The sequence below is a fragment of the Rhinopithecus roxellana genome, chromosome 20 (genome assembly GCF_007565055.1).
Source record: "Rhinopithecus roxellana isolate Shanxi Qingling chromosome 20, ASM756505v1, whole genome shotgun sequence".
Classification (NCBI taxonomy): Eukaryota; Metazoa; Chordata; class Mammalia; order Primates; family Cercopithecidae; genus Rhinopithecus; species Rhinopithecus roxellana.
Window position 1 is genome coordinate 24943225 of NC_044568.1, and position 26970 is coordinate 24970194.

At 61.0% G+C, this 26970-nt stretch overlaps 5 protein-coding genes across 11 annotated transcripts; 3 read left to right on the forward strand and 2 right to left on the reverse strand.

Annotated features, from left to right (window-relative positions):
• Nucleotides 1–1373: 1373 nt before the first annotated feature.
• On the forward strand, nt 1374–14496 carry CARMIL2 (capping protein regulator and myosin 1 linker 2). Of its 5 annotated transcripts, none has more exons than XM_030924614.1 (39): nt 1374–1731; nt 1985–2076; nt 2169–2222; nt 2459–2521; nt 2627–2751; nt 2874–2965; nt 3162–3232; nt 3348–3421; nt 3561–3636; nt 3744–3832; nt 3951–4045; nt 4119–4205; nt 4285–4397; nt 4490–4567; nt 4676–4752; nt 4837–4941; nt 5124–5193; nt 5322–5403; nt 5511–5607; nt 5688–5745; nt 5882–6054; nt 6241–6403; nt 6484–6585; nt 7621–7749; nt 7834–7947; nt 8114–8274; nt 8350–8437; nt 8624–8767; nt 8900–8966; nt 9436–9671; nt 10561–10661; nt 10743–11103; nt 11185–11307; nt 12941–12977; nt 13136–13207; nt 13332–13553; nt 13743–13790; nt 14147–14224; nt 14317–14496. In XM_030924614.1, the coding sequence occupies exons 1-39, from the start codon at nt 1374–1376 to the stop codon at nt 14427–14429; spliced, it is 4488 nt and encodes a 1495-aa protein (XP_030780474.1). In that variant the 3' UTR covers nt 14430–14496. The 5 variants fall into 5 exon arrangements, with proteins under 5 accessions (XP_030780474.1, XP_030780472.1, XP_030780475.1 ...); XM_030924613.1 differs by having other exon boundaries at nt 1375–1731; nt 13710–13790; nt 14317–14495; XM_030924616.1 differs by having other exon boundaries at nt 1624–1731; nt 1893–2076; nt 13710–13790.
• Nucleotides 14423–17765, reverse strand: ACD (ACD shelterin complex subunit and telomerase recruitment factor). 2 transcript variants are annotated; one of them, XM_010355096.2, is made up of 13 exons: nt 17628–17765; nt 17025–17390; nt 16806–16948; nt 16605–16698; nt 16439–16515; nt 16277–16321; nt 16133–16167; nt 15832–15983; nt 15624–15720; nt 15462–15545; nt 14897–15273; nt 14673–14764; nt 14423–14595 (listed from the first exon to the last, which is right to left on the reverse strand). In XM_010355096.2, the coding sequence occupies exons 2-13, from the start codon at nt 17121–17123 to the stop codon at nt 14517–14519; spliced, it is 1374 nt and encodes a 457-aa protein (XP_010353398.1). In that variant the 5' UTR covers nt 17124–17390; nt 17628–17765; the 3' UTR covers nt 14423–14516. The 2 variants fall into 2 exon arrangements, with proteins under 2 accessions (XP_010353398.1, XP_010353397.1); XM_010355095.2 differs by lacking the exons at nt 15462–15545; nt 17628–17765 and having other exon boundaries at nt 14440–14595; nt 17025–17181.
• On the forward strand, nt 17566–19660 carry PARD6A (par-6 family cell polarity regulator alpha). Of its 2 annotated transcripts, none has more exons than XM_010355092.2 (3): nt 17566–17991; nt 18345–18567; nt 18782–19660. In XM_010355092.2, exons 1-3 carry the CDS (start codon nt 17566–17568, stop codon nt 19531–19533), a joined length of 1401 nt encoding a protein of 466 aa, XP_010353394.2. In that variant the 3' UTR covers nt 19534–19660. The 2 variants fall into 2 exon arrangements, with proteins under 2 accessions (XP_010353394.2, XP_010353395.2); XM_010355093.2 differs by having other exon boundaries at nt 18785–19660.
• Nucleotides 19661–19830: 170 nt separating this feature from the next.
• ENKD1 (enkurin domain containing 1) lies at nt 19831–23592 on the reverse strand. The gene is made up of 7 exons (XM_010355090.2): nt 23190–23592; nt 22903–23097; nt 21895–22067; nt 20824–20949; nt 20544–20707; nt 20305–20441; nt 19831–20206 (listed from the first exon to the last, which is right to left on the reverse strand). The coding sequence occupies exons 1-7, from the start codon at nt 23272–23274 to the stop codon at nt 20046–20048; spliced, it is 1041 nt and encodes a 346-aa protein (XP_010353392.1). The 5' UTR covers nt 23275–23592; the 3' UTR covers nt 19831–20045.
• Nucleotides 23593–23651: 59 nt separating this feature from the next.
• Nucleotides 23652–25575, forward strand: C20H16orf86 (chromosome 20 C16orf86 homolog). The gene is made up of 4 exons (XM_010355089.2): nt 23652–23903; nt 24130–24359; nt 24691–24911; nt 25013–25575. The coding sequence occupies exons 1-4, from the start codon at nt 23814–23816 to the stop codon at nt 25414–25416; spliced, it is 945 nt and encodes a 314-aa protein (XP_010353391.1). The 5' UTR covers nt 23652–23813; the 3' UTR covers nt 25417–25575.
• Nucleotides 25576–26970: the final 1395 nt, after the last annotated feature.

Here is a 26970-nt window from a genome sequence, read left to right on the forward strand (position 1 = left end):
TCTCCCCACTGTACTCCAGCCTGGGCAACAAGACCGAAACTGTCTCTAATAATAATAATAATAATAATAATAATAATTAGCCTGGGCATGATGGTGGGTACCTGTAATCCCAGCTACTCAGGAGACTGAGGCAGGAGAATCGCTGGAACCTGGGAGGCAGAGGCTGCAGTGAGCCAAGATTGTGCCACTGCCCTCCAGCCTGGACCACAGAGCAAGACTCTGTCTCAAAAGAAACAAACCAACCAACCAAGTATGTCTCTTCAATCCGGGAGGCAGCAGGAACTCTCTGTGCAGCATCTTCTCCAGCTGACTCCTCTCTGTCACCCTTAGCTGTCTTTTCACCTCCACCTTGCTGAGCTACGGGCAGGGTAGACCGCTGATCCTTACCGCTTAAGTGGAGTTTAGATTGTAATAGAAGAAAAAAAAAATGCAGCCTCTTCCTGTGAAGCTTCCAGAATCTAGGTCCTGGTCTTTTAGAGGGCAACAGGCTAGCAGGCCCTACCCCATGACTGTCTGACCCCTCTCAGCCCTGGAGACACTAGCTTATCTCTCTCTCTCTGGCTGCCCCTCCCAAACTCTCTCCAGCTTGGGGAGAAGGCAGACACAGGAAGACCCCCATGTACCTGGAGGACTCACTCCAGCGCTCTATGAAGTGCTTGGGGTTCAGGACTCACCTTAGCCCCAGGCTGTCCCCCTGAAGGCCCCAGGTACACCCTCACCTTCAGCCTTGACCCCACCTCTGTGGCAAGGAAGGGCGCTGGAACCATCAGGCTTTTTTTTTTTTTTTTCAGACAGGACCTGGCTTTGTCACCCAGACTGGAGTATAGTTGTGCAATCTCCGCTCACTGCAACCTCTGCCTCCCAAGCTCAAGCGATCCTCCCACCTCAGCCTCCCAAGTAGCTAGGATTACAGACACACACCATCACACCAGCTAAGTTTTAATTTTTTTTTTTTTTTTGTAGAGACAGGGTCTCCCTGTGTTGGCCAGCTTGGTCTCGAACTCCTTGGCTCAAACGTTCCTCCCGCCTCGGCCTTCCAAAGTGCTGGGATTACAGGCGTGAGCCACGGCGCCCGGCCCCATCTGGCATTTTTTCCCACCTATTCAAAATGTCCTGGATCTGTAACACGGTCACGGACTCCAGGTTCGGAGCAAGGGGCAGGACCCCTGGTGTTGGCAGATATCAGGCGCTCCTTGCTGAACAGTCCCCCTTTCTGCCAGGCGCCTCGTCCACCTCCGCAGCCGGGGCTTTGGAGGGGACCAGCCTGGGTGGGCCGCGGGGATCCCCGGGCAGGCAGCGTCCCCTGGTGTTCGCGGCAGGGACTGCGGGGCGGGGTGGAAGCAGGGGGCGAGGACCAGCTGGAGGCCCGCCATATGCGCCACCCTCCCGGCCACGCCACTCCCCACCGCAACGTCTACCCTGGCGGAGAAGCTCCTGGGCGACAGGGTGGGAGGGCAGGTGGGACTCGGCCCCCTTCCCACAACCCCGCTCCCTGGCGAGCTCTAGGGCCGCGAGGCCGGGGCGGGGAGGGGCCGGGCCGGGGGCGGCCTGGCAGGAAGCGGCGCGCACCTTCCGCCGCCGGGGGAGCAGGTGGCTGCCTTGCGGGTCGGGGCCCCTGGCTTCCTGTGTGCGCGCTCGTCCGCTGCTGTTTCCCGCCGGAGCTCGTTGGGCCTCCCCAGCCTACCCTGCCCATGGCCCAGACCCCCGACGGCATCTCCTGTGAGCTGCGAGGTAAGGGCTGGCTCTTCCCGCCTTCTTGGCTGGGAGGAAGTAGTGCAGCCCCAAAATCAGAGGCCCACCCAGCGCCCCGGAGGGCCCGGTCAGAGGTCCTCTCTGCTCCCCAGGAGGGCGGGCGCCCCAGATCCTCTCCCCTCCTTCCTCGCTGGCCGCAGATTAGCCCCAGGGCCCCAGCCTGGCACAGACTGCGGGTACCAGTGGCTTATGTGCAAGGACCGAAGTCATCCAGCAGGCTGCCCTTCCACAGGCGAGATCACCAGGTTCCTGTGGCCCAAAGAGGTGGAGCTGCTGCTGAAAACCTGGCTACCCGGGGAGGGTGCTGTGCAAAACCATGTCCTGGTATGGGGCAGGGGACAGAGCCGGGGAGGCAGCTGTGGCCCCACAGAAAGAGCCTCTTGTTCTGCCCAGGGTATCAGACTGTCTTTCCCCAGGCGCTGCTACGATGGAGAGCCTACCTGCTACACACCACCTGCCTCCCGCTGAGGGTGAGTCCCAGGGCCTGGCCACACCTCCCACCCTCCAGCAGCTATCTCAGCAAGGGGCTGCATCTGCGGTCCTTCTTGGCCTTGTGGGCCCTGACTTTGCACCAGCAGTCGGCTCCAGGCAGCCAACAGGAGTGGAGTCCAGGCAGGTCTGGCTCTGCTCCAGGCTGCCCAAAGGACTGGGCTTCCATGAGGGCTGGGTTTGGGGCTTGGTCCCAGCTGATCTAGGCACTTCCTAGGTGGACTGCACATTCAGCTACCTGGAGGTCCAGGCCATGGCGCTGCAGGAGACACCCCCTCAGGTGAGACACCTAGCACCCCACCTGGGCCTGCAGCCGGGTCTTCATGCTACCACCATCACCTGCGCCCATGCGTGGAGCCGAGGCCCAGTAGTCCCCCTTCCCTAGGTCACCTTTGAGCTGGAGTCCCTGCGTGAGTTGGTCCTGGAGTTTCCTGGTGTGGCCGCCCTGGAACAGCTGGCCCAGCATGTGGCTGCAGCCATCAAGAAGGTCTTCCCTCGCTCGACCCTTGGGTGAGGCCCGGCAAATTTGAGGGGCTGACAGGGAAGGAAGGAGGAGGGAGTGCATGAGAAGGGCTGCTTCCCATCCCAGAGGCTGGAAGTCCCTTGCGTCCTTCTGCTTAACCCCCTACCAGGAAGCTATTCCGGAGGCCCACACCTGCCCCCATGCTGGCTCGGCTGGAGAGAAGCAGCCCCTTGGAGTCCACTGGCCCCTGCAGCCCCTGTGGTAAGGGCAAAGGCAGGGCCACAGGCCTTCCAGCCTGCCCTAACTCTGCCTCCCCAGACCCACAAGCTGGGGGGGTCCCACACTGAACAGAGCCATTCAGGTCACAGCCACCACCTAGCCTGTGGGTCTGGTCTTCCTCCATTGCTGACCTTTTGTCTCTCTCCTTCCCCCCATTGCACCCCTGTCCCCTCCCCAGGTGGCTTCTTGGAGACATATGAGGCTCTGTGTGACTACAATGGCTTCCCTTTCCGAGAGGAGATTCAGTGGGTGAGGGTAGGGCCCTTTTGGAGGGCTATGGAGACATCTGGTCCCCCATGTGTGCTGAGCCCCTCCCTGCCCCTTGTGGTCCCAAGCAAATTGTAAGCATCTCCTTCTTGCCCAGGACGTGGACACCATCTACCATCGCCAGGGCTGCCGCCATTTCAGCCTGGGAGACTTCAGCCACCTCGGCAGTCGGTGTGCAGCCTGCCAGGATGGGAGAGGAGGACGATCCCGGGGCCCATATCCCTGGGCCTCATCTCCATGGAGGGGCTGCTGGGCCTGGGACCTGGCTGAAGGGCCCTGAGCTCTGTCTCTCTTTCCACCCTCCCACCAGGGACCTGGCCTTGAGTGTGGCTGCCCTATCCTACAACCTGTGGTTCCGGTGCCTCTCCTGTGTTGACATGAAACTGGTGAGGGGGTGGGGGGTAAGGGCAGGGAGGGACCAAGGGTGTGAGCCAGGGTGCAGCCCTCTGAGGGCCAGGGTGCAGCCCGTGAGCCGCCACCCTCTGCTTCTCAGAGCCTTGAGGTCTCAGAACAGATTCTACACATGATGAGTCAGTCATCGCACCTGGAGGAGCTGGTGCTGGAGACCTGCGGCCTGAGGGGGTGAGGGGAAAGGGAGGGCTTGGAGAGGAGAGTCTAGGGGCTTGGGATTGGGGGCTAGTGGACTGGAAGGGGTTGGCAAGCCAGGGGCAGAATCTCATGCCTGGGGTCTGGTCCCCAGAGACTTTGTCCGACGACTGGCCCAGGCTCTGGCGGGACACTCGAGTTCTGGGCTGCGGGAGCTCAGCCTGGCAGGGAACCTGCTGGATGACCGAGGTATGGATGAGCCTGGGGACCGCAGGGGCGGGCAGCAGGAGGTGAAACCCACGTGGCTGGTCCCACCCCCTAGGCATGGCTGCACTCAGCAGACACCTCGAGCGTTGTCCAGGAGCCCTGAGGAGACTCAGCCTCGCCCAGACAGGGTTGACGCCGCGAGGTAGGCTGGATGAGGGAGGGGGTGAGGGGAGGGGGGTGGGGGTCTGCCCAACTGCTGAGCCACCCCACCCCACCACCAGGAATGAGGGCTCTGGGCCGGGCACTGGCCACCAATGCTGCCTTCGACTCCGCCCTGACCCACCTGGACCTTTCCGGGAATCCCGGGGCGCTGGGGTCCTCCGAGGACAGTGGGGTAAGTGGCTGTCTTCAGGGTGGGAGCCTGGGGTTGTTCGGAAGCCCTGGGAGGCCATCCCCGACTCCATCCCACCCCTGTCCTCCCGCCAGGGCCTCTATAGCTTCCTGAGCCGTCCTAACGTGCTGTCGTTCCTGAATCTCGCAGGCACCGACACCGCCCTGGACACTGTGAGGGGGTGCTCCGTGGGGGGATGGATGATCGACAGGGCGGACTGGAGGGCGGGACAGGGAGGGCTCGGTCCCCCCGCGGGTGCAGCTAACAGCCTCCCCCCGCAGCTCTTCGCAGCGCTGTCCCGAGGCTGCTGCACCAGCCTTACCCACCTCGACGCTTCGAGGAACATCTTCTCCCGCACGTAAGGCGGACCTGTCGGGGCCGGGGGGAGGCTGCTGGAAGCCGCCTTCTTGCGCCCCCAGGCCCACCTTCCCACTTCCCCCAGGAAGTCCCGCACTGCGCCGGCCGCGCTGCAGCTCTTCCTCAGCCGCGCGCGGACGCTGCGGCACCTGGGCCTGGCGGGCTGCAAGCTGCCGCCGGACGCGCTCAGGTCAGTGTCTGACCCCGGCCACGCCCCCGCGGGCGCTCCAACCCCGCCCTGGCCTTCGCCCCTCCCCGCTTCTGCTCCGGTCGCTCCCACAACCTCCCCCAGATCCTGGCCCTGCCTCCTTCGTTCGCACCCTGGAGCCCCCTGTCCCAGCTCCTGCCACCCCCTGTAACGTCCCCTCCCAGGGCTCTTTTGGATGGCCTCGCGCTCAACACGCACCTCCGCGACCTGCACCTTGACCTCAGCACTTGCGAGGTGAGCGCCGGCCCCCAGAGAACACACATTAGGAGTGGCGCTGGGAGGCGGGAAGGCAGGGCTGTGGGCCGCCTACCCCTCCCTACTCGCGGCCTGAGTGGGTCCCATCTCCCACCTCCCACATCCAGCTGCGCTCGGCCGGCGCCCAGGTGATACAAGACTTAGTGTGCGACGCAGGCGCTGTGAGCTCCCTGGATCTGGCGGATAACGGTGAGGCTGCACGGGAGCGGGAGCCCATCCTCGCATCATCCACTCGATTCCTAATCCCCACCCTATCCTTGCAACTTCGCCTCGTGCATGACCCGAGTCACCCCCAGGCTTCGGCTCGGACATGGTGACTCTGGTGCTGGCCATCGGGAGAAGCCGGTCCCTGAGACATGTGGCGCTTGGAAGGAACTTCAACGTCCGGTGCAAGTGAGCCCCCACCCCACTCCTAGGCCTCCCAGACAACACCCTACCACCCCTGTCCCCCACAACTGCGGCCCTGCTCACAGGGAGACCCTGGATGACGTCCTGCACCGGATTGTCCAGCTCATGCAGGACGACGACTGTGTGAGTTCACGGGACCTTGCAGGGTCCTCGGGCAATTAGACCCCTTTGGTCCTCCCTTCTCTTGTTCCCTCAGACCCTGTGACCTGCCCTCACTGACCCCTGACTCCAGTCATCAATGGCTTTCTCTTAACCCCAGCCTCTTCAGTCTCTGTCGGTGGCTGAGTCTCGGCTGAAGCTGGGCGCCAGCGTCCTACTCCGGGCCCTAGCCACCAATCCTAACCTGACTGCGCTGGATATCAGCGGCAACGCCATGGGGGACGCGGGCGCCAAGTTGCTGGCCAAGGCGCTCCGGGTCAACTCCAGGCTCCGGTGGGCGGGGTCAGAGGGGTGGGACCAGCGGGCAGGGGGCGCGGTGGAGAGGAGGGCACCGGGCTAAGGGGCGGGACTGAATGAGGCGGAGCAAATGGAGCAGGTAGACGAGGCGAACTGAGGAGGCCGAGGGTTGGGTGGGGCGTTGTGGAGCTCTGTCCCTGACTGAAGCCAGGCCCGGCCCAGGTCTGTGGTCTGGGACCGGAACCACACATCTGCTCTGGGTCTGCTGGACGTGGCGCAGGCGCTGGAGCAGAACCACAGCCTGAAGGCCATGCCTCTGCCACTGAACGACGTGGCCCAGGCGCAGCGCAGCCGCCCTGAACTGACAGCACGTGCAGTCCATCAGGTGGGCGTTCCCCTCTTCCCTTGTCCTTCTCTGCACAGTGGCTCTGTCCCTCAGCATTTCTCAATACCCCTTACCCCTAGATCCAAGCCTGTCTCTTGAGGAACAACCGTGCAGACCCTGCCTCTTCTGAACACACGACCTGCCTTCAGCTACTCGGTCTGGTCTCAGACCCCTCAGAGCAGGTCAGTGTCCCTTCCCCAACCACGAGAGGTAGGGCATGAGGAGACCTGTGGCATCCGGGAGCCTCCATGAGTCAGAGGGTCTGACTTTCCTGGAACCAGGGTGCCTGAACCCTGCTGTCCCAGACAAAGTCCCTCTCCTTGATCTGGAGATGGCTAAACACCTCTTAAATAGCTCTCCAAATGACACCCTTGGCTGCATAACATTAAGCATGTAAACAGGGTGTCCTGTTAAAGAGGAATTTTTATGTCCTCCCTCAGTTTTCTCCCAATTATAACCCCATCTCTGACCTCACATATCCAGAGCTCCCCTCTCCTCTCCATTGTGTGTCCAAACCCAGCTGCTCCTTCACTGTCTTCATCTCCCTCCACTACCTTATCTATTGGAGGTGTTTCCACCTCTCCATTCCCAAATACCTCTTCTTTCCTAAGCTGCAGAGCCCAAAGGTCTTAATCTAGACATCCTGCAGAGCTTCATGCTGTGCACTTCTCCAAGTGATGTCATCGTCTCCCACAAACCCTGTTGTCTACTCTGGAACCCAATTCCACTGGTGCCCACAGCCACCCAGTGCTGTGGACAGAGGTTGGGGCATCCTTCCAGGTCTCTCCTGGTCACACTGGAGCCTTCATAGCCCTCCTTCGTCCTGCCTCTAGACCAACCTTCCAACATGCCACTTCTTACCCCCACACCAATTATCCCTTGCTCCTCCTGGTCCCTCCTCCAGGGCTACTCACTCCCTTTTCCACCCCTCTCCCAGTCTGTCCTCTGTGTGGACAAACTCAGCTTCTAAAATACAGACATGATTTACAACTGCTTTCCTTCCTATTCTGGGCACTTAGGAAGTATATATAAAGTCCTTAAAATGAACCAAAGCAACAGATAGTTCTTCCCTCCTTGAACAGATAGGGTTCCAAATTGGCTGGTCTAAGAGTGCCAGCTTCAGGACTTCCCTCTGTTAAAGAGCCTGGGAGGAAGGCAGGCAGGATCTGGGAGACTGGGAGGGAGCTAGGCTGAGACTGATCCCCATTCTCCCCCAGGAAGTGAATGAATTGTGTCAGTCGGTGCAGGAGCATGTGGAGCTGCTGGGCTGTGGGTCTGGGCCCCAGGGTGAAGCGGCTGTGCGCCAGGCCGAGGATGCCATCCAAAATGCCAACTTCTCTCTCAGCGTGAGCACTCCCCTCCTGCTACAAGGACCCTTCCCCTCTTAGTTACCTGTCAGCTTGCAACTGCTTTTCCTCTTTGGCCCTCAGATTCTCCCCATTCTATATGAAGCTGGAAGCTCCCCAAGCCATCACTGGCAGCTTGGGCAGAAGCTGGAGGGCCTTCTGGGACAGGTGGGCGAGGTCTGCCGCCAGGACATCCAGGTGAGAGGGTACTCCTGCCCCAGCCCCACCTCCATATGCAGGTTTGACCCCCATCCTTTAGTTTTAACCATGATATCCCCTGACTCAATATTCTGTTGGAGTTGGAGCCTCAAGCCAGCAGCCTGGTGTCTGGACATATCCTCACCATGCTCTGACCTTTGTCTAGGACTTCACTCAGGCCACACTGGACACAGCAAGGAGCCTCTGCCCACAGATGCTGCAGGGATCCAGCTGGAGGGAGCAGCTAGAGGGGGTCCTGGCAGGCTCGAGGGGCCTCCCGGAGCTGCTCCCAGAGCAGCTGCTGCAAGATGCCTTCACTAGGCTCAGGTAGGCTGGATGGGGCTGGGCTGGCCAAGGCTAAGCAAAGCCAGCCCATTAACCCCTGTCCTCTCCTGCCCTTAGGGACATGCGGCTATCAATCACAGGGACCTTGGCAGAGAGCATTGTGGCTCAGGCTTTGGCAGGCCTGAGTGCAGCCCGGGATCGGCTGGTGAGGGGGAGATGTGCACACACTTTCGTGCAAACACACACATGCAGTGACTTGGCCATCTTCCTTGCAGGGGCTCTGTAATGTCTTCTGGGGTCATGTAGCTTAGGGCTATTTCAGGGTCCCTTTAGCACCAATGGGATCATGGCTGAGGCCCTACCTTCCATCTTTGGCTGCTTGGTATTGCAGGTGGAGAGTATGGCTCATCAGGCAACAGTGACAATGCCCCCTGCCCTACCGGCACCGGATGGAGGTGAGCCCAGCCTCCTTGAGCCTGGGGAATTGGAAGGTCTTTTCTTCCCCCAGGAGGAGAAGGAAGAGGAGGAGGAGAAGGTAAGTAGTTTCAGAACACGGGGCATAGCACTCCCAATCTTCCCATCTTGCTGTGGAGTGTGGAAGGTGAAAGGCAGTTCTTTTGGGGTGGTGCTCTCCTACCTCAGGCTGAGTTTGTGCCCTCCCCACCAGGATGACAGTCCTCCACAGAAATGGCCTGAGCTCAGCCACGGTCTTCACCTGGTTCCCTTCATTCAAAGTAAGTCAGGGCCTTGGGGAAGGGAGTTTACATGGGTGGGCTGAAGCTCCATTAGACTGGGGACCCGGGTACCTGGATGAATTCATTCAGCCTTGTCTGGGTACCCCCCAGCCCTTGACTGGGCCAGGCCAGGACCCCCGTGCAACCTGCAAAGCTGGGGTCTGCTGTGGTCAGCCCGGTGCGGGACCTGGGCAGACTAGGGACAGGACACCGGCTCGACTCGCCTCCCCCATGCCCCTTTCCCTACCCCCGGGACGCGCATGCTTGGCGGCGGCGCGGAGCTGCGCGCACTCGGGGCCGCGCTCAGCACCACGGACAGCGGCGGTGGGGGAGGGGCGGAGGGGCGGGGGGACGGGCGGCGTAGCCGGGCCCCTCCCCGCGCCCTGGGCGGGTCCCCCGCCGCCCCAGCGCCTCCGCCGCCACCTCCCCGGGCTCGGCGTTCGGTGCTCTTCTGGTGCTGTCCCCTCAGGTGCTGCTGAGGAAGCGGAGCCGGAGCCCGAGCTGGCGGCTCCGGGAGAAGATGCGGAGCCGCAGGCTGGGCCGTCCGCGCGCGGCTCTCCGAGCCCTGCCGCCCCCGGGCCCCCGGCCGCCCCACTGCCCCGCATGGACCTGCCACCGGCGGGGCAGCCCCTGCGCCATCCGACCCGGGCCCGGCCGCGGCCGCGACGCCAGCACCACCACCGCCCGCCGCCGGGGGGCCCCCAGGTGAGCACCCTTCCCCCACTCCGGAGCGCGTGTAATTGGGGATCGCGGGTGGCCCGGCCGCTCCTCATGGGTGGTGGCGGTCAAGGAGAGGGGTTGGTAGGGGCCCAAGGCCACCTGGTCGTGCGGCCGTGGTCACATCCTGGCTTCTTCCTGGCCACCCCGCACCCCAGGCCATGCCTGTGCAGGACCATGGGTGTGCGGGTTCCGTTCGGGGTGTGCCTGGATGTGGGACTCCGCCTCGGGGCGGCCCGCGGCCTCCGTGGCTGCGCGAGAGAGGGTGTCCGTCCTCCCTCCCTCCCCTGGGGCTGCTGAGAGATGCCGGGCAACCGGGTAGCCGGGCCGCGGGGCCAAGCCTGCGTCTGCTGCGCGTCCGGCGGCGGTGCGTGTGGGGAGATGCGTGTGTGGGCTGCAAGCCCGCGGGGGCGGCGGGCACTGGCAGAGGGCGGGGAGGAGCTGGCTTGAGGCCCCCCAGAGGGTCTGACGCAGCAGCCGGCGCCACTGAGCCGGCAGCAGGCCGGGTGGAGTGGGGGTGGGGTGGGGGACACTGCAGGGAACTGTTCAGAGCAGAGCTGTGGCAAGTGGGAATGGGTGACCCCGGGGGCACGTGGGGTCTAGGTTTGCTGGTGACCGGGTGGCTTGGGCATGTAGGATACTCTGTGGGACAAGGACGGGTGTGGACTGGGTGTGCGGGAGCCAGCAGCGGGTGAGGAGTGTGTGAAATCTGGCGTCTCTGTCCAGCAGCAGGACAGTAGGAGGCTGGTATCAGCAGCCCCTAGGGTCACCCCAGTCTGGAATCCGGGAGTTACTCAGTCCAGGCTGCCGGCCAGGGGCGAGGGGAGAAGCCAGAGTTGCACTCAGCCCTGACCCCTGACCCCATGATGCCCCCCAGGTGCCCCCAGCCTTGCCGCAGGAAGGGAATGGGCTCAGTGCCCGCGTGGACGAGGGCGTGGAGGAATTCTTCTCCAAAAGGCTGATCCAGCAGGATCGCCTGTGAGTGAGGGGCATCTGCTGGGGGTGGGAGAGGGTGGGATGCCTGATGGCTTTCTCACTCACTGCTGGGTGTCCCCACAGCTGGGCCCCCGAGGAGGACCCGGCCACTGAGGGGGGCGCCACTCCTGTCCCCCGTACACTGCGAAAGAAGCTGGGCACCCTCTTTGCCTTCAAGAAGCCTCGTTCAACGCGGGGTCCACGACCTGATCTAGAGACCAGCCCTGGGGCAGCTCCCCGAACCCGAAAAACTACGTTTGGCGACCTACTGCGGCCGCCAACCCGTCCCAGCCGTGGTGAGGAGCCTGGTGGGGCTGAGGGGGACACCAGCAGCCCTGACCCTGCCCGCAGGAGCCGACCTCGCTACACAAGAGATAGCAAGGCCTACTCGATGATACTGCTGCCTGCTGAGGAGGAGGCAACGCTGGGTGCCAGACCCGACAAGGTGAGGCTTGCTGATGGCAGGGAAGGCACTTCTGGGACCCAGGGCATGGACTCTCTCCAACCCGAGCATCTCTGTCCCTAGAGGCGGCCCCTGGAGCGGGGAGAAACAGAGCTGGCTCCATCCTTTGAACAGCGGGTACAAGTAATGCTGCAGAGGATAGGCGTCAGCCGAGGCAGTGGGGGTGCTGAAGGCAAGAGGAAGCAAGTGAGTTGGGGGGACATGACCATGAAGTGAGAGGGCAGGTGGCATGCTGTGGGTGACATATGTGACCAAGATGGAGGAGACTCATGACAGATAGGTCTAATTGTCAGTTCTACTCCATCCTCAAAGTGGTTACAGAATCGACCTTTCTTCCCTCTTGGCTTCTCAACCCAGGCACAGGCCACCAGTATCTCCTCTTCGGACCTGAGAAAGTCTTTTCTCTGCAGGTCTAACAGAAATCTAAGACCTGGGCCGGGTGCTGTGGCTCACGCCTGTATTCCCAACACTTTGGGAGGCTGAGGCAGGTGGATTACCTGAGGTCAGGAGTTAAGAGACCAACCTGGCCAGCCGGTGAAACCCTGTCTCTACTAAAAATACAAAAATTAGCCGGGTGTGGTGGTGGGCACCTATAGTCCCAGCTACTTGGGAGGCTGAGGCACAAGAATTGCTTCAACCTGGGAGACAGGTTGCAGTGAGCCTGGATCGTGCCACTGCACTCTAGCCTGGACAAGAATGAGACTCCATCTCAAAAAAAAAAAAAAGAAAAAAGAAAAAGAAAAATTCTGACCTTGTCACCTGTACTTGAAATAGCAAGTCGTCCTCCAGGGGCTTCTTCTCAAGACACTGTTAAGACTTCACACCCTGCTTGGGGGCCCTGTGGGGTCTTGGCCCTGGCCACCTTAAAACCTCACTGCTTTCCTCCCCTAGGTGCAAATCAGAACCTCCACACACATCCCTGGGTGGTCTGGATGTCCTCCCTACCTTGCCTCCAGTCTCTAATTGTGGGTTACACCAGGTCCCTCCTCAGCCATCCCTGCATTGCCTGCCCATGGTTCTTCCCTGACTCTCCTCTGTGGCCACCCTGTTAATGTCACTCTCATCACAATCCCAAAGAACCCCAGTCCTCCATACCATTCAATATCTTTTTTTTTTTTTTTTGAGATGGAGTCTCGCTCTGTCCCCCAGGCTAGAGTGCAGTGGGCACGATCTCGGCTCACTGCAAGCTCCGCCTCCCGGGTTCACGCCATTCTCCTGCCTCAGCCTCCTGAGTAGCTGGGACTACAGGCGCCTGCCACCACGCCCGGCTATTTTTTTTTTTCGTATTTTTTTTTTTTTTTTTTTTTTTTTTTTTGAGACAGAGTCTCACTCTGTCGCCCAAACTGGAGTGCAGTGGCCGGATCTCAGATCACTGCAAGCTCCGCCTTTCAGGTTCACGCCATTCTCCTGCCTCAGCCTCCTGAGTAGCTGGGACTATAGGCGCCTGCCACCTTGCCCAGCTAGTTTTTTGTATTTTTTAGTAGAGACGGGGTTTCACCGGGTTAGCCAGGATGGTCTCGATCTCCTGACCTTGTGATCCGCCCGCCTCGGCCTCCCAAAGTGCTGGGATTACAGGCGTGAGCCACCGCGCCCAGCCCATTCAACATCTGAAAACAAAACAAAACAAAGCATGAAGTTGGCCTGAATTTAGAAACATTGAAGTGTGCGAAGCGTTCTAAGAGGGCTGGACTGGGTTTGCCATGTTCTTGTCCAGCCCATGGTGGGCATTCAGTGGCTGGATTATGAGAACAAGAATGAACAAAAGGCTAGGGTTTGGGGCCAGGGCAGGGCTGGAATCTGATTGCCCTGTTTCCTACAGAGCAAAGATGGCGAAATCAAGAAAGCTGGCTCAGATGGTAAGTGGGACCCTGGGGTGTGGCAGTACATTTGCTGGGAGGTGTCCTTACAGACAGCCCCCAAGGGCTGCTCTCCTGGGGAAGGAAGGGGAGAGGCCAGGTTTTTCTTCCCCTCACCTCCAAGGTCAGGTACCTGAGTCCCCAGCTCCGCCTTGCAGGTGACATTATGGACAGTTCCACGGAGGCCCCTCCCATCTCGATCAAGTCCCGCACCCACTCTGTGTCTGCTGGTGAGTGACGGCCACTGTGTGTGTTGGTAGGGGGAGCAGGGACAGGCAGGAGCGGGGTCAGACCGTTGTTCAGACCTATCTCCAAGACCTGACCAGGTCTTGGCTGACACCCTTCTCCCCACAGACCCCTCCTGCAGACCTTGCCCAGGGAGCCAGGGGCCCGAGTCTGCCACCTGGAAGACACTGGGGCAGCAGTTGAATGCAGAGCTCAGGAGCCGTGGTTGGGGCCAACAGGATGGTCCAGGCCCTCCCTCTCCTGGTCAAAGCCCAAGTCCCTGCAGAACCAGCCCCTCCCGAGACAGCCTGGGCCTCCCAGAGGACCCTTGCTTGGGCCCTAGGAATGAAGGTAGGTAGGCACCCGATTCCCCATCCCAATCCTGGGTTGGGTGCTGGAGGAGTTCCTGCTGGGAACTCGGCTCCTCTAAGGACCCTGAGGGTGGGAGGCAAGGGCTGGAGTGGGGACAGCTGTTGGAACACCCCCTGATTCCCTGGCCTCCCTCAGATGGCCAGCTGAGGCCGAGGCCTCTCTCGGCAGGGCGGCGAGCAGTGTCTGTGCATGAGGACCAGCTCCAGGCCCCTGCTGGTGAGGGGAGACACCTCCACGTGTGCTTGAATGCAGGAGATGCGGGAGGGTGGGCTTCTGGGGCTCCCTTCATGGCTTTGGTCCTTGGAGGGAGCCACCAGTGTGTGAGGGCTCAAGAAATCAGGGCGCCAGAAGGCCAGGTGCAAGGGTTTGACAATAAGCCCTTTCAACTAGCACTGGCTCCATGTCCCGAAGAGCAGCCTCTGTCAGGGGTGAGGACGCAGGGATGGGGGATGCTCTGAAGGCAGCAGTGTGTGTGAGCGCATGCTTACATGCACTGGAGGTAGAAGAGAGGGGCAGGGGATGGACAGACCCCGAGCCTTAGCACCCACCCCAAGCCTTTCTGTGTCCCTTAGAACGGCCCCTGCGGCTGCAGCGCTCCCCGGTCCTCAAACGCAGGCCAAAACTTGAGGCACCTCCATCCCCAAGCCTAGGTAAGAGGGGGTCCAGGCCAGCTGGGAGGGTGGCAGGACTGCTTATTAGCCCAGCCCTGAACCTTCCTCTCTCCCCCTCCCTCTCCTCACAGGATCTGGCCTTGGAACGGAGCATCTGCCCCCACAGCCCACAGAGCCCTCCGGCCCTGAGCAGAGCCCACCCTCCCCAGCCACAGACCAAAGAGGCGGCGGCCCCAGTCCCTGATCCTCTCCTCTCCTGCCGCATGAGATTATTTTATTAAAAAACTCGAAGGAAGCAGAGTGTGGAGCGGTATCTGTCCTGCGTGACCTCTCACATTGGAGTTGGCTTAGACTCTGGCTGTGGATCCATCAGAAAGTGCAAGGCCCAGGCCATGAGCTGGGGAGGAAGCCTGGAAAGAAACCACGGCTGCAGGTCAATGGAGCCTGGGACTAGTGACCAAGAGTGGGGGCAGACCCAGGAACTCACCTGGCAGCTTGGACCCGAGCACAGAGGGACGTGCAGGGTGGCTCATACTCATATTGGAAGGCAGAACCATCACGATGTCTCTTTGGGGGTTCCTGAAAGGGGTATGGTGTTTGGGGAAGAGATAACAAGGACCCCAACCCCATCCAAGGCTACCCATGCTCCCTCCCAGCTCCACCTCAGGCCTTCCTCATTCCACCCTCCAGCTGCAGAGGGGCTAAGCTCACCCAGACAGGGCAGGGCTCCTGGGCTCCCTTGGTAGCTCCGGTCCTGGGAGAAGGCCGCTGATTCTTGCAGGGCAACCCTACAAACTCCTTGAACTCCAGGCTAGGTTTCTGGGGCCTGGTCACAAGAGCCTGTTGTGTACTGGGGACATGGCCACGGGGTGAGAGACTGGGAGTGCAGCTATGGAGTGGGGAGCTGGGGGTTTGACTGGGGTGTGGGGACCTGGGGATCAGGGGGGCAGGGGCTGCGCAGATGGCTGGTGGGGGCTGGGAGCTGCTCCTCTGCCCTGGGTCTGGAGCAGCCAAGGACAGGGCAGGCAGAAGGCTGATGCTGGTACCACTTTCCTCGGATGACATGTGGCCGGGTAAAGCTGGGGTTCCTGAGGAGGAGGGGACTCATTGTAGGCACAGCCCTCTCCGCTTAGAGCAGCTGAGTGGCCTGCGAGCTCAGACAGGACAGCAGGGACCGTGTTCATCCCCCACCCGCCGTGCAACTTTAACAGCATCCTGCGCAGCCCGGGAACCTGACAGACGGCAGTGAGTGCCTGTGACCTGTGCATCACCTCACCTGAGGAACTGGGTGAGGAAGGAGAGGCTATGAGGGTCAGAGATAGGTCCTGCAGAGCCGGGTCTGGTGGGGGCAGCTCAGGGCCTGGGGGGTTCAGGAAGGCTTATCAGCACTGTGGACCTGGGCCCCAGGTATCCCCCCAACCTCTCCAGTCCCCCTTACCCTGTGTCCTCTGACAGGGGCCTAGAGAGCTCAGAATTAGCTGGTCATTCTCAGAGATGCATAGCATTGAGCTGGGGACAGTGTACACAGCTTCTCCCTGTGGGACATAAACTCTGTAGGACAGGCCCATTTACTCTCATGTCCTGTGGGACATGACCCTTGCCTAACTCCTCACCCTGACATCTCCCAAGAAAAGCCCCAGACTGACCGTAGCCTTGCATCGTGAGGCAGCCCAGTGGGTGAGCGGGGGTGCTGTGCAAGGGCCCTCCAGCGTCAGGCAGCTTTCAGCCAGGCACACGAGCGCCCCCTGATGCTCCTGATCCTCCCGCATTTCATCCAGAAGCTGGGACAGTGATAGGCCTGAGGACAGGGGACCACGGGATGAGTCAAGGCTTAAAGGAGAGGACCGGGAGGGGAAGTGGGAGGACAGCTTATTGAGGAAGCGGGAGTTTAAGGCTGGAGAGGTCACTGCACAGGGTGTTAGGACGGCTGGCCAAGCCCTACAGTACCTGCATTGGACGAGGTGGACTCTGAAAGGTGCTCCCTACAGGAAGAGAGTGGCGAGGACTCGAACCATGCTGAAGCCGGTCTACCCAGATACACAAACCCCTCACCAAACCACACGTGGCCCCCGAGCCCAACCCCAGACTCACTCAAGGCATTCATAGAGCTTTTTCTGAACATCTAAGTCTTGGTTGCTAAGAAAAAGACAAGGGTAGTTAATGGGGGCCCAAACCCTCCTACCCCAAAGGCTTCTGCCAGCGCTGGCCAGGCTGGGGTGGGGAGAGCTGCTGGAGGGCGAAGGCATCACTTACCAACCAGGCACCCGTAGCCGGGGCTGCTCCGTGGGCAGCAGGCTGAAGCGGTCCACCTGGAGATAGAACTCTGCGGGCTGGAGGAGTTCGGGGGGAAGGGGAGGTCTCAGGAATCTTCACGAAGAGTCATGCCCGGTAACCCGCCCAAGGCAGTCTCACCACTCACCGCGCCGCCCTCAGCGACCTGGATATGAACCCCGCAGTCCTGCAGCAGCAGCAGCCGGCCCTCTGTCCCGCGGAAGCCGAACTCCTTCTCCTCCCTGCGGCGAGCAGGACCCTCACTGCCGGGCCCACCGGAACACAAGGCCCGCCCACCTCGCGCTCTCCGGCGGGACTCCGACCTCCGGAGCCGCGCGGGGCCTCTCACCAGTCCGAGGTGTCCAGGGCCTCCCGCGTCACCAGGCATCGGACACTGTAGGTCCCGTCAGACACAAGCAGCGTGGCCCCGACGTCGGACGCATCAGGGGCGTGGGATGGGCCCGCGGCCGCGGCCTCGGCCTCCTGGAGTACCTGACGGCAGCGAGCGGCGTCAATCCCACCACCCGGGGCCTCCGCCTCGGTCTCCGGGCCCTGAGTGGGGGCTCACCTCGAGCAGCTGCCCGGCTCGTGGACTGGAGAGTGTCTCTGACCCCAGAATCAGCTCTCGAATCCAGGGCCGTAGGACCAGCCTCCCCGAACCTGCCATCCCGGCGGCTGCACCCAGCGGAGGCAAACCGCCCGGGTTTCCCGCGGGCGCCGAGGCCCCGCCTCTCCTCGGAAGAGGAAGCGCCTTCGGCTGGGCGGGGCCTGAGGAGGAGGCCCCGCCCACGTACACCCCGCGCCTGCGCAGGAGAGAGTCCTGCTCGGGAGCTTATGTGGAGACTCCTGCTGGTCCACGGGATGCTGGCCCGTTTACTCTCATCGCGGCGTCACTCCGACAGCGGCCCGGCGTTTCGGCCGTTCGTCAAGATGCCTGTGGTACCGAGAGGGAACAGAACAAGAGCTGGTCCGGTCTCTGGAGAGGGATCCAGGGCCGGGGCCTGCGGCCGAGTGCCGTCCGTTAAGTTGACTCGAAAGCATTTCAGCGCCGTGTGACCCCCGAGGGGTTCAGCACATATTTATTATGACTCAGTTTCCTCATCTACACAATGCACGGTCTTGTAAGGCCAGTGGAAATAAGAGCACACACACAACGTCCAATAAATGGTACCTCCTTGGCTCTCCCCTCGGATTGGCGGAGCTCTCCTCGCCAGACTCCGGGGGCGCGTGGACTTCAGCGTGATGACGCAAGAGCGGAGGAAGGCTCCTCTCCACCCCCGGCTCCGTTTCCTAGGAAACGTGAACTCCGCGTTCCACTCTGCGTCGCTGCCCCCTTGACGTCAGGCTCCGGATGGGAAGGCGGGGCGTGTGCTACCGCCAGGGGCGGGGCGGCGCGGGCGGGCCGGCCCGGCTGTGCACCTGCGCCTCTGCGGGCCGCCTGGGGCACCGTCCCCGGCCCGCCCGGCCCCGCCATGGCCCGGCCGCAGAGGACTCCGGCTCGCAGTCCCGATAGCATCGTCGAGGTGAAGAGCAAAGTAAGGGCTCCTCCGGCCTCGGCCCTAGGCGCTCCCAATTCCCTCTTTCTCCCCTTCCCAGCTCCTTGGTCCCCGCCACCTCTTCCCTTTATCCTCCAAGTCCCATTCTGCATTTCTGCTCGCCTTCCCCCATCCATCTTCCTTCCTCCACTGCTGGTCTCCAACTCTCTCTGTGGCCTGAGTACCTGGAGGGCGGTGAGAAGACCTTGGACAGCGTCCCTGGTACTGGAGCTGAGGTCTGGGCTTAAGGCTGCCGCTTTTGCGGCAGCCGGTATCTTTCCCACCCCTGCCAGCCTGCGGTGAGAAAGGGGCGCAGGCTGTCCTGACTCCTCTCCCCCAACCCCGACTTCCAGTTTGACGCCGAGTTCCGACGCTTCGCGCTGCCCCGCGCTTCGGTGAGCGGCTTCCAGGAGTTCTCGCGGTTGCTGCGGGCGGTGCACCAGATCCCGGGCCTGGACGTGCTACTTGGCTATACGGATGCTCACGGCGACCTGCTGCCCCTCACCAACGACGACAGTCTGCACCGGGCCCTGGCCAGCGGGCCCCCACCACTGCGCCTATTGGTGCAGAAGCGGGGTGAGGAGGGGTACAGTGGGCAGCCTCTGTGGGGTAAGGTGCCTGTGGGGCAGGTCTACAAGGGTTAGTCCATGCCCAGGGTACCCACGTGTCACCCTCTGCAGTCCCTGCCCTTGACCTGACCTCCAAGTGGTAGGAAATAGCTACAGTGGCCCCTGTAAAGAGCCCAAGTCGGGGAGCAGGTCTCTGATCTCAACACCCACCTCTTCTGCAGCAGAAGCTGACTCCAGCGGCCTGGCTTTTGCCTCCAACTCTCTGCAGCGGCGCAAGAAAGGGCTCCTGCTGCGGCCAGTGGCACCGCTGCGCACCCGTCCACCTCTGCTAATCAGCCTGCCCCAAGATTTCCGCCAGGTTTCGTCAGTCATAGATGTGGACCTACTGCCTGAGACTCACCGACGGGTGCGGCTGCACAAGCATGGTTCAGACCGCCCCCTGGGCTTCTACATCCGAGATGGCATGAGTGTGCGTGTGGCTCCCCAGGGCCTGGAGCGGGTTCCAGGAATCTTCATCTCCCGCCTGGTACGTGGGGGCCTGGCCGAGAGTACAGGGCTGCTGGCGGTCAGTGATGAGATCCTTGAGGTCAATGGCATTGAAGTAGCCGGGAAGACCTTGGACCAAGTGACGGACATGATGGTCGCCAACAGCCATAACCTCATTGTCACTGTCAAGCCGGCCAACCAGCGCAATAACGTGGTGCGAGGGGCATCTGGGCGTTTGACAGGTCCTCCCTCTGCAGGGCCTGGGCCTGCTGAGCCTGATAGTGATGATGACAGCAGTGACCTGGTCATTGAGAACCGCCAGCCTCCCAGTTCCAATGGGCTGTCTCAGGGGCCCCCGTGCTGGGACCTGCACCCTGGCTGCCGACGTCCTGGTACCCGCAGCTCTCTGCCCTCCCTGGATGACCAGGAGCAGGCCAGTTCTGGTTGGGGGAGTCGCATGCAAGATGGTAGTGGCTTCAGCCTCTGACAGGCAGGATGCAGCCCCATGTCACTCCAAACTGCTGGGACATGGCAGGGACTTCACAGTGGGGGTTTTTAGCTGGCTCCCAGGGCTCCCTCAGCCTGGGGAACATTAAAGGTTTTCTACAAATACAGTCTTGGTCCTTCTGTGTCCCAGTCCCAGCCTCCTCCCTGGTCCCACCAGCTTGTCTTCTGCTCTAGACTAAGTCCAGAGTGACAATGGGGAGAACTTCCTGCAATCAAGCAGCAGGAGGGCCACCAGGCTTGGCATTTTTAGGGTAAGAAAAGCTCTTATGGAAACAAATCCTGTGTACCAAAGGTTTAATTTTGACAAAGCGGTTAAAAGGCTGGGGTGGCCCTTCTGCAGCCACTGGTGGCTGGGAGGAGTGCTCTAGGACACTGGCCACCCCCCTGCTCCTGTCTTCAGACCTCTGTTCTGGGATTGGATCCGACCCTGTCCTTTGCAGCCATGTGGCGATCCTCAGCATGGAGCTTCCTGCCACTGTCCCTCAGAGGGGCTCAGGTGTCCATCTTCACGAAGACTTTGGGCCGAGAAAAGATCTTGATGGCCTCCTCTACCTGCACCAGTTTCCGGTCCAGCTCAGCACGGTGGCTCTGGGCTCTCAGTGAGTCTGCCCCGGCAGGCAGCAATACCAGCTCACGCAGCAGCTGGCTCTGGCCTACAGGGGGCCCGGGAACAGTGAGAACAGTGAGTGTTGGGCAGGGGTGCCTGGTCCCCAGTGGGGTCCCCCTCCAGCCTCCCTGCCCAGGTACTCACTCTGGAGCAGCTTGGTCAGTGTTTCCAGCCGCTGGTTTTCAGGCATGCGTGTGTGGCCTGGGGGCATGGCAGGGTCTGGCTGGCTCTGCTTGCGAGCCTCAGCCTCCCGCTGCCACAGGTCCCTGCGCTCCAACAAGCTGTGGGTACACAGGTTCAGGGTTGATGACCCCAGGGCAGAGGTTGGTTCCCGCCCTCCACAGGTGTCTCCCTCACCCTGAGTGTCAGGCAGTGAGACCTACTAATGCGGCACACGGCCCTTCTGTGTGGCATTGTAGTGCTCCTGGGCCTGCCGCTGCTGCTCTAGCACTTGTGCCAGGACCTGCAGCGAGCGGGAATGCCTCCGGGGGGCCCTCCTTGCAGCTCGTGCATTGTGACGAATGAAGTCCACCCCCAGGCCTGGCTCCTGCAGGACACAGCAAGCGTGGGTGGGGGCAGACAGCATTATGTTGTGTCCCTGAACGCCCACCACACACCGGGAACGCTGCCCAACCACCATCCAGCCCCCACACATCCTCTCACCTTAGCTTTGGGACCTGGTGGTGTTGGCTGGGGACTAGGTACACGGGGTGGTGGGAGGCCAGGGCCACAGCGGGAGTGCGCCCGCAGGAAGTGGGCAGACTCTGTCCCAAAGGCAGGGCCAGGCTCCTGGAGGGCAGGGCACAGCAGAGAGACCAAGCAGGCTGAGGTCTGGGGCTCCAGCTGCAAAACCCTGGCCCTCTTGGCCCTTCTGACCTTTGCATCCGTGTCCCTCGGGCCCTCTTCCCTCTTCAAGAGACACTTGTCCTCCTCAGCACACAAATGTGTGAGTATGTCACATTTTTAAGAAAACAACAAACCATCTCTCCTTCCACCTCAGTACTGGCCCACCTACCACTCTCTTTTATCCTTCCTAGCCAAGCTTCCTGGCTCTAGCCCCGTGAGGTTCTTGACGGCTGGCCTCCAAGTCCTCAAATCCAGGCGGTCACTTCCTTGGTCTCGTTGTCCTCAACCTGATCATCAATAACTCCTGGGTCTCACTCCTGAGATCCAGGCCTGAATTTTCATCTGCTTCCTGGACACAGTCCCACCCCCTGGGAGCCCCACAGATGCTTCAGCCCCGACACATTTGTGTGACCTTGACTTTCCTCTCACTCCTGCTCCTCCTGCTGAGTCCCTGGATGGAAGGATAGTGCTACTCTCTACCCGAGACAGAGCCACCCACCATACCCCTGCCCTTCCCACTGTCCTCAGAAATAAGGACTGAAAAGTGACTTTTGTGGCCCCTGATGTGGGCCCAGCTGACTTCTTGGCCTAACTTCACGCCCTTCTTTCCTCACAGTGAACTGTACACTTAGCATCTCCACTGCTGTGTGCCCTGTAGTCTGTGAGGTTCCATCTTTTGGGAATGTTCTCCTCTGCTGGCCCCTTGACTAACTGCTGCTTGCCCCTCAGGATCAGCCCTGCCATCACCACTTCGGAGAAGCCCCCCAGCCTGGCCCTGCAGCAGAGCCAGGGTCTCTTAGTTCCCTCCCTCCCCAGAACTTGGATCAGGGTATAGTTGCCTGTTGGCCAACAAAAAGGATAATACTTCTGGATCCCTGGGGCAGGTACCTGGAGCTGGGCCTTGACCCGGGACTCCACCTTGTCGTACTTGGGCGAGCGCCACAGAGCTTTCAGGGGCCTGGGCTGTCCATGCTCCCGGCTGCGCTCCTGTTCTCTGAAGCGCTTCTGAATCTCCCTGATCCGCCTCAGGTTCTCCTTCTCATGGTCTTTAGGGTCCTTCCCTGGAGAAAAGATGCCACCAGGCTCTGCCCTACATAGGGCCCACACAATCCAACTTCCACTAGTTCACACACAGGCCTGCTCCCTGCCTCCTACAGAAAGAGTTCCCTTCCTCATGTAGTATTTCAGGATGACTGTCTCCATTATTATTATTATTATTTGAGACAGGGTCTCACTCTGTCATCCAGGCTGGAGTACAGTGGCATGATCACAGCTCACTGCAGCCTTGACCTCCCCAGCTCAAGTGATCCTCCCACCTCAGCCTGCTGAGTAGCTGGGATTACAGACACACGCCACCATGCCAGGCTAATTTTTATATTTTTTGTAGAGATGGGGTTTCACCATGTTGGCCAGGCTGGTTTCCATCTCCTGGGCTCAAGTGATCCGCCTGCCTGGGCCTCCCAAAGTGCTGGGATTCCAGGAGTGAGCCATTGCGCCCGGGTGATTTTCTCCATTATTATAGTGAAGTATATACCATAGATCATCTCATATATGACATTCATCTCTTGTTCTTTGTCTCCCACCTTGACTCAAAGATGGCTCATGCTTATCTTCAACCCTGTGTTCTAGCACCTATATGGCCTGGCACACAGTAGGCACTCAACAAATTTGACGGGTAATAAATGCACGAAGCAGAGCTAGGGCTTCGTGGGAACTACCTTATTCAGTTCACTTCCTTCGAGAAGGTAGCACATTTCTCCCCCTTTTATAGTTGGGGAAACTGAGACTCAAGAGATGCAAAGCCTGGGCCCAGGTCAGGGCGGAAAGAGCAGCTGCTTTTGATCTCTTTCCACCCCGCATTGCCTCTCTGCCCCTTCTTCCATTCCTGGGACTTACTCTTGAGAGAGACCCCAGGACCTAGGGAGATCCCCTCGAGTTGCAACAGCACGTCCCCGACGCCGCGCCGGCCGCGCTCCAGGATCTCTCGGGCACCGGGACCGATGCGGGGGCCACAGGGAGCGGTGGCGTCCAGGGCCCGGTCCGAGGTCAGCAAGTCCAGCTTCAGCGCGTTTCCCTCGAGGCGCCCTTGAGCTGTGGGGCGGAGCCGGGCGGAGTCCAGGGCTCAGAGGTGGAGCCGGGGCCGACCCCTGAGCCTCGCACCACCGCCGAGCCCCCGGACTCACCCGAGGCCGGCCGCCGGTAGTAGTCAGGGCAGAGCGTCGGGTCTGGGGGGATGGGCCCAGAGATGCGGGACGGGCCCTCGCACATGCCGCCGGCGCCGCCCAGCAACGGTGCCCCGAGGCCTGCAGGGCTGTGCACCTCCCTCCCCGGGCCCCCTTCCCCAACCCCGGGCCTCCTCCCTCGCCCAGGACCCTGACCCTGACGTGCCCGTCACTCCCGGGCCCCTGCCGGTCCCCGCCTGGGCCCCGGCCTCGCTCGCCGCCTCCGCGACCTCTCCTCCCAGCCCACTTCTCGGTCCTGCTCGCGGCCTCTCCCCCGCAGCACTCGGGCAGGGGCACACTCGAGAGGTTTTGCCGCCAGCCGCTGCCACCCGACGGGAGTTGTTGTTGCCGGGCAACCGTGGCTTCCGTCCCCGGGGTCAGGGCCCACAGATCCTGGCGCAAAGCGTCCTGGGGCTTGTAGTTTCCGCCGAGTGTGGGCTCCGCGGTCGCCGGTTTCGCTTCCCAGCTCTGCCCTCTCTTGCTGGCCGGTCTCCGGGGTCAGCGCGGGGCCACCATCCAGCCGCTCGGGGCCTTCCCCAAGCAGCTGTGGAGGATGCACTGAGCCTGCGCAGCCATGGCCTCGGCATGGCGGAGAGGCGGCCGGGGGTCCAGGAGGCTACGGTCGTGGGGCAGGGACAGCTCGCGGAGGAACCCGGCAGCGCTCAGACCTCCGAGGTGACCGTCAGGCTGTTTAACCTTCAAACACGGGGCCGCAGCGCTCTGAGAGGCGGAACTCTGAGCCCCCCCGACCCGCTAACTGCCAGGCTGGGCCCTCCAGGAGGGGAGGGGCACAGGCTGGTGTCATTATTCCCGTTTCGGTGTCTAATGTTAGGTGTTCAGTGACGGATCCCTATGTCCTTTGCCCGACCATGGTGACCGATGGCCTGTGTGTCACCTCTAGTGTCCAGTGGCGGGAGAACATTTCCTGGTGCCAGCCCATGAGGCCCGCAGAACCCAGGGTGAAGACCAGCGCCCAGCAGGCGCAGCTTCGGAGCTGGAGCTCCAGGAGGAAGGACCCAAGCTGGGGGAGGAGAGACCCAAGCCGGAAGCCGGGGCGCTAGAGGAGAGAGGCCCCAGGCCCGTGGTCTCCATTGTGAGGCCCCGTCATGGTCCAAAGAGAAAGCCTGTCAAGTGAGGGGGCTCTGGGGGAGGAGTGGGGGAAGGAGCGGCAGGCCCGGGGTTGGGGCACACACCCCAGTAGCATTCCTGATTCCTGCACTCCTGCAGGAAGGATTCTTGTCCCCTGTCACTACCATCACTCTCCTCTCCCGTTCTTCAAGAGCCCCCGTGTAGGGAGCAGCAGGAGAGTGGGAGCTTCAGGGTTTGTAGGGGACTGGGCTCACTGGCCTCTAAGGCTCTTGGGCCTGGGGCCTCATTGACCAGGAAAGGGGCAGGCGTCGAGTCCTGGGGCGGTGGGCAGGCTAGGGTATTCCCTGGGTCAGGTCTCTTGTCCCTGGCTCAGGTCCCTCAGCCTCCCGGGCCTTCGTGCCCATCCCAAGGCTGAAGCTGAGCTGCCACCCAGGCTGCCGCTGCAGGAGGAGGAGCCAGAGGGCAGCCAGAGTGAGCCCTCACCATCTGCCAGACAGCACAAAAAAGCCAAGAAGCGCAAGAGCCTGGGGGCTCCCGTGCTCCACGCTGTGGCCAGCACAGTGTCTGCACCCTTAGAGACATTGGGGCTGGAGCGTGAGTGGCAGTCCCTGGGCTGTTCCTTCTCCCCCTGCCTGTGGGGCCCGACATGGCACAACCTGGCGCTCTAGCCTCTGCCCTGCCCTGGGTCTTTGCAGGAAAGGCCCAGCGCCTGCGGCCCCTGTACCAGTACATCAACTATTGCAACCCCGAGCTGAACCAGGCAGGGGAGGGGGACGGGGAGGCTGAGATGGAGGCAGAGGCAGAGCTGGCCCTGGTTCCCGAGGAGGCAGGTGTGGAGCAACTGCAGGCCCTGCTGCCCTTGGCAGGTGAGCTGGGCCCAGGCCTCGTTTTGCCCTGTCCCAGTCCATTAGTGACCCCTATCCATGCTCTGGCTTCCCTCGGAGAGGAGGCTGGAGAGGAGGCTGGGGGCTTGCCCAGCTTGGGGGTGAGTGACCACCACAAGGCTGAGGTGGATAAGTCAACCCAGGTGGACATCGACAAGATGCTGAGTGTCTGCACTGCTCCGCTTGTCCCCCCGCTCTCTCCTCAGTACAAGTGACTGTCCCGCCCCACTGGTGGCTCCCCTCCTTCCATGCCTGAATTTGGCTTCAGGCTTCCTGTGGGCCTAGGCCCTCTGGTGGAGGGGGGCAAATTTGGCACCTGCCCCCACTTGGGACTTTGGGCTTGCTGAAAATAAATATTTTTCTTTTTCAAAGACTTTGTGATTCCCTGGATAGGTTTCCTGAACTGGGAAAGAGGATGGAGGACTCAACAGTGCAGGGTTTGAGGCCTGAATGGTCATCTGCATCACCTGAGACTTTGACAATGACAGATGCCTTTGTGCCGCCCCATGCCTCACCGAATTGGGGTGGACCTGGTACTGTGTGTTTAGGTGAATCTGAGGGTCAGGCGGCTAACTGGGTGATGAAGAGGGAAGTGAGAAGGAGGAACTTGGAGCAGAGGAAAGAAAGGGTCTGTAGGATCATGGGAAGCAGGCGTTTGGCCCTACTCTTTGTCTTCTGGGGAAGGGCCTGCATTTGGTCTCACCTTGAGGGGATCAAAACTTGGGATCCTCCTAGGAGGTAGCTCAGAGTTCTTTTGCCTGTCGCAGGAGTGACAGCTTTGGGATGTTTTCCACTCATTGCCAGACCATAGCTGGACCGGACCTTGTCCATGGAGTAGCCCCTGGTCACAGGTGACGGGGCATCATCAGTGATGTCTTCCTGACAGGCAGGGGTGGGCAGGGGCAGTAAGTACATCTGGGGCCCTGAGGCCAAGCCACTGGATGACAACTGTGCCCAACCGGCAGGGATGTCTGCTGCCAGAGCCAGCCAGTGTTGGCCATTTTGGAAACTGCACATCCTGGGCCTCCTGTGTGTTCCTTGGACACCACAAACAGACACAGGGAATTTCAAGTTCATGGATAATTTCCCCTCCCTCCAACTGGCTTTTCCTCCTGTAACTCATCTGCGCAATTGTGTAAGCTAGAATCTTGGATGTCACCCCAGACCCCATCCTGTTCTTTGCTCCCTGATTCCTACAAGCTAAGCAGACATTGAGGCCAGTGAACATACCCTTTCAGGCTGAGAACCTCTCGGACCCCACAGTCAGCACCGTTGCCTGGACCACTGTCATCTCCAGGTGACAGCCTCACTGGTCTCCCTGCCTGTCGTCTCTTGGCCCACAGATCCATCCAGTGGCCCTGCGACACACACACCTGAGCCCCTGATGGTGTCACTCCCCCTTGGGATTCCCCTCCTCTTGCCCCAGCTACCTCAGAACTCAGTGGCTTCCTGTAATTCCCTGAGCAGTTACACCTTTTCCTCCCTTTACTCTGTGCATGTGGGGTTTCCTCTGCCTAAAATGCCTTTATCCCCACCTCTCCCACTGGCTAGTGCACACACACCTTTGAAAACCCTGCTTCCTGGGGAGGCAGACAGCATGCCGTGTTGCCCTGCATTGTAGCACCTACACACTACTATCATGTGGGTTGTAACTGTCTTCAGGGCTAGATCGTGAGCTCCCTAAGGGGACATCTAATTGCATCACATCCACCAAGCCAGAGGGCCCCTTAAAAGGCACCAAGGTGATGAGACCGAAGTGAGGGTGGAGG

Bases quoted from the DNA above. Each gene is read 5' to 3' on its own strand.
- CARMIL2 (XM_030924612.1), top strand. From the start codon at position 1,374: ATGCGCCACCCTCCCGGCCACGCCACTCCCCACCGCAACGTCTACCCT. The intron at 4,753-4,836 runs GTAAGGCGGACC...CACTTCCCCCAG, and splicing joins AGGAACATCTTCTCCCGCAC to GAAGTCCCGCACTGCGCCGG. The intron at 5,746-5,881 runs GTGAGTTCACGG...TCTTAACCCCAG, and splicing joins TCATGCAGGACGACGACTGT to CCTCTTCAGTCTCTGTCGGT.
- ACD (XM_010355096.2), bottom strand. From the start codon at position 17,123: ATGGCAGGTTCGGGGAGGCTGGTCCTACGGCCCTGGATTCGAGAGCTG. The intron at 16,699-16,805 runs GTGAGAGGCCCC...TGCTCGCCGCAG, and splicing joins GCCCTGGACACCTCGGACTG to GGAGGAGAAGGAGTTCGGCT. The intron at 16,322-16,438 runs GTAAGTGATGCC...TCTTTTTCTTAG, and splicing joins CGGCTACGGGTGCCTGGTTG to CAACCAAGACTTAGATGTTC.
- PARD6A (XM_010355092.2), top strand. From the start codon at position 17,566: ATGCACGGTCTTGTAAGGCCAGTGGAAATAAGAGCACACACACAACGT. The intron at 17,992-18,344 runs GTAAGGGCTCCT...CCCGACTTCCAG, and splicing joins TCGTCGAGGTGAAGAGCAAA to TTTGACGCCGAGTTCCGACG. The intron at 18,568-18,781 runs GTGAGGAGGGGT...CCTCTTCTGCAG, and splicing joins CCTATTGGTGCAGAAGCGGG to CAGAAGCTGACTCCAGCGGC.
- ENKD1 (XM_010355090.2), bottom strand. From the start codon at position 23,274: ATGTGCGAGGGCCCGTCCCGCATCTCTGGGCCCATCCCCCCAGACCCG. The intron at 20,442-20,543 runs GTAGGTCTCACT...GTGTACCCACAG, and splicing joins AAGGGCCGTGTGCCGCATTA to CTTGTTGGAGCGCAGGGACC. The intron at 20,207-20,304 runs GTGAGTACCTGG...GGCCCCCTGTAG, and splicing joins ACTGACCAAGCTGCTCCAGA to GCCAGAGCCAGCTGCTGCGT.
- C20H16orf86 (XM_010355089.2), top strand. From the start codon at position 23,814: ATGGCGGAGAGGCGGCCGGGGGTCCAGGAGGCTACGGTCGTGGGGCAG. The intron at 24,360-24,690 runs GTGAGGGGGCTC...TCCCTGGCTCAG, and splicing joins CCAAAGAGAAAGCCTGTCAA to GTCCCTCAGCCTCCCGGGCC. The intron at 24,912-25,012 runs GTGAGTGGCAGT...GGGTCTTTGCAG, and splicing joins AGAGACATTGGGGCTGGAGC to GAAAGGCCCAGCGCCTGCGG.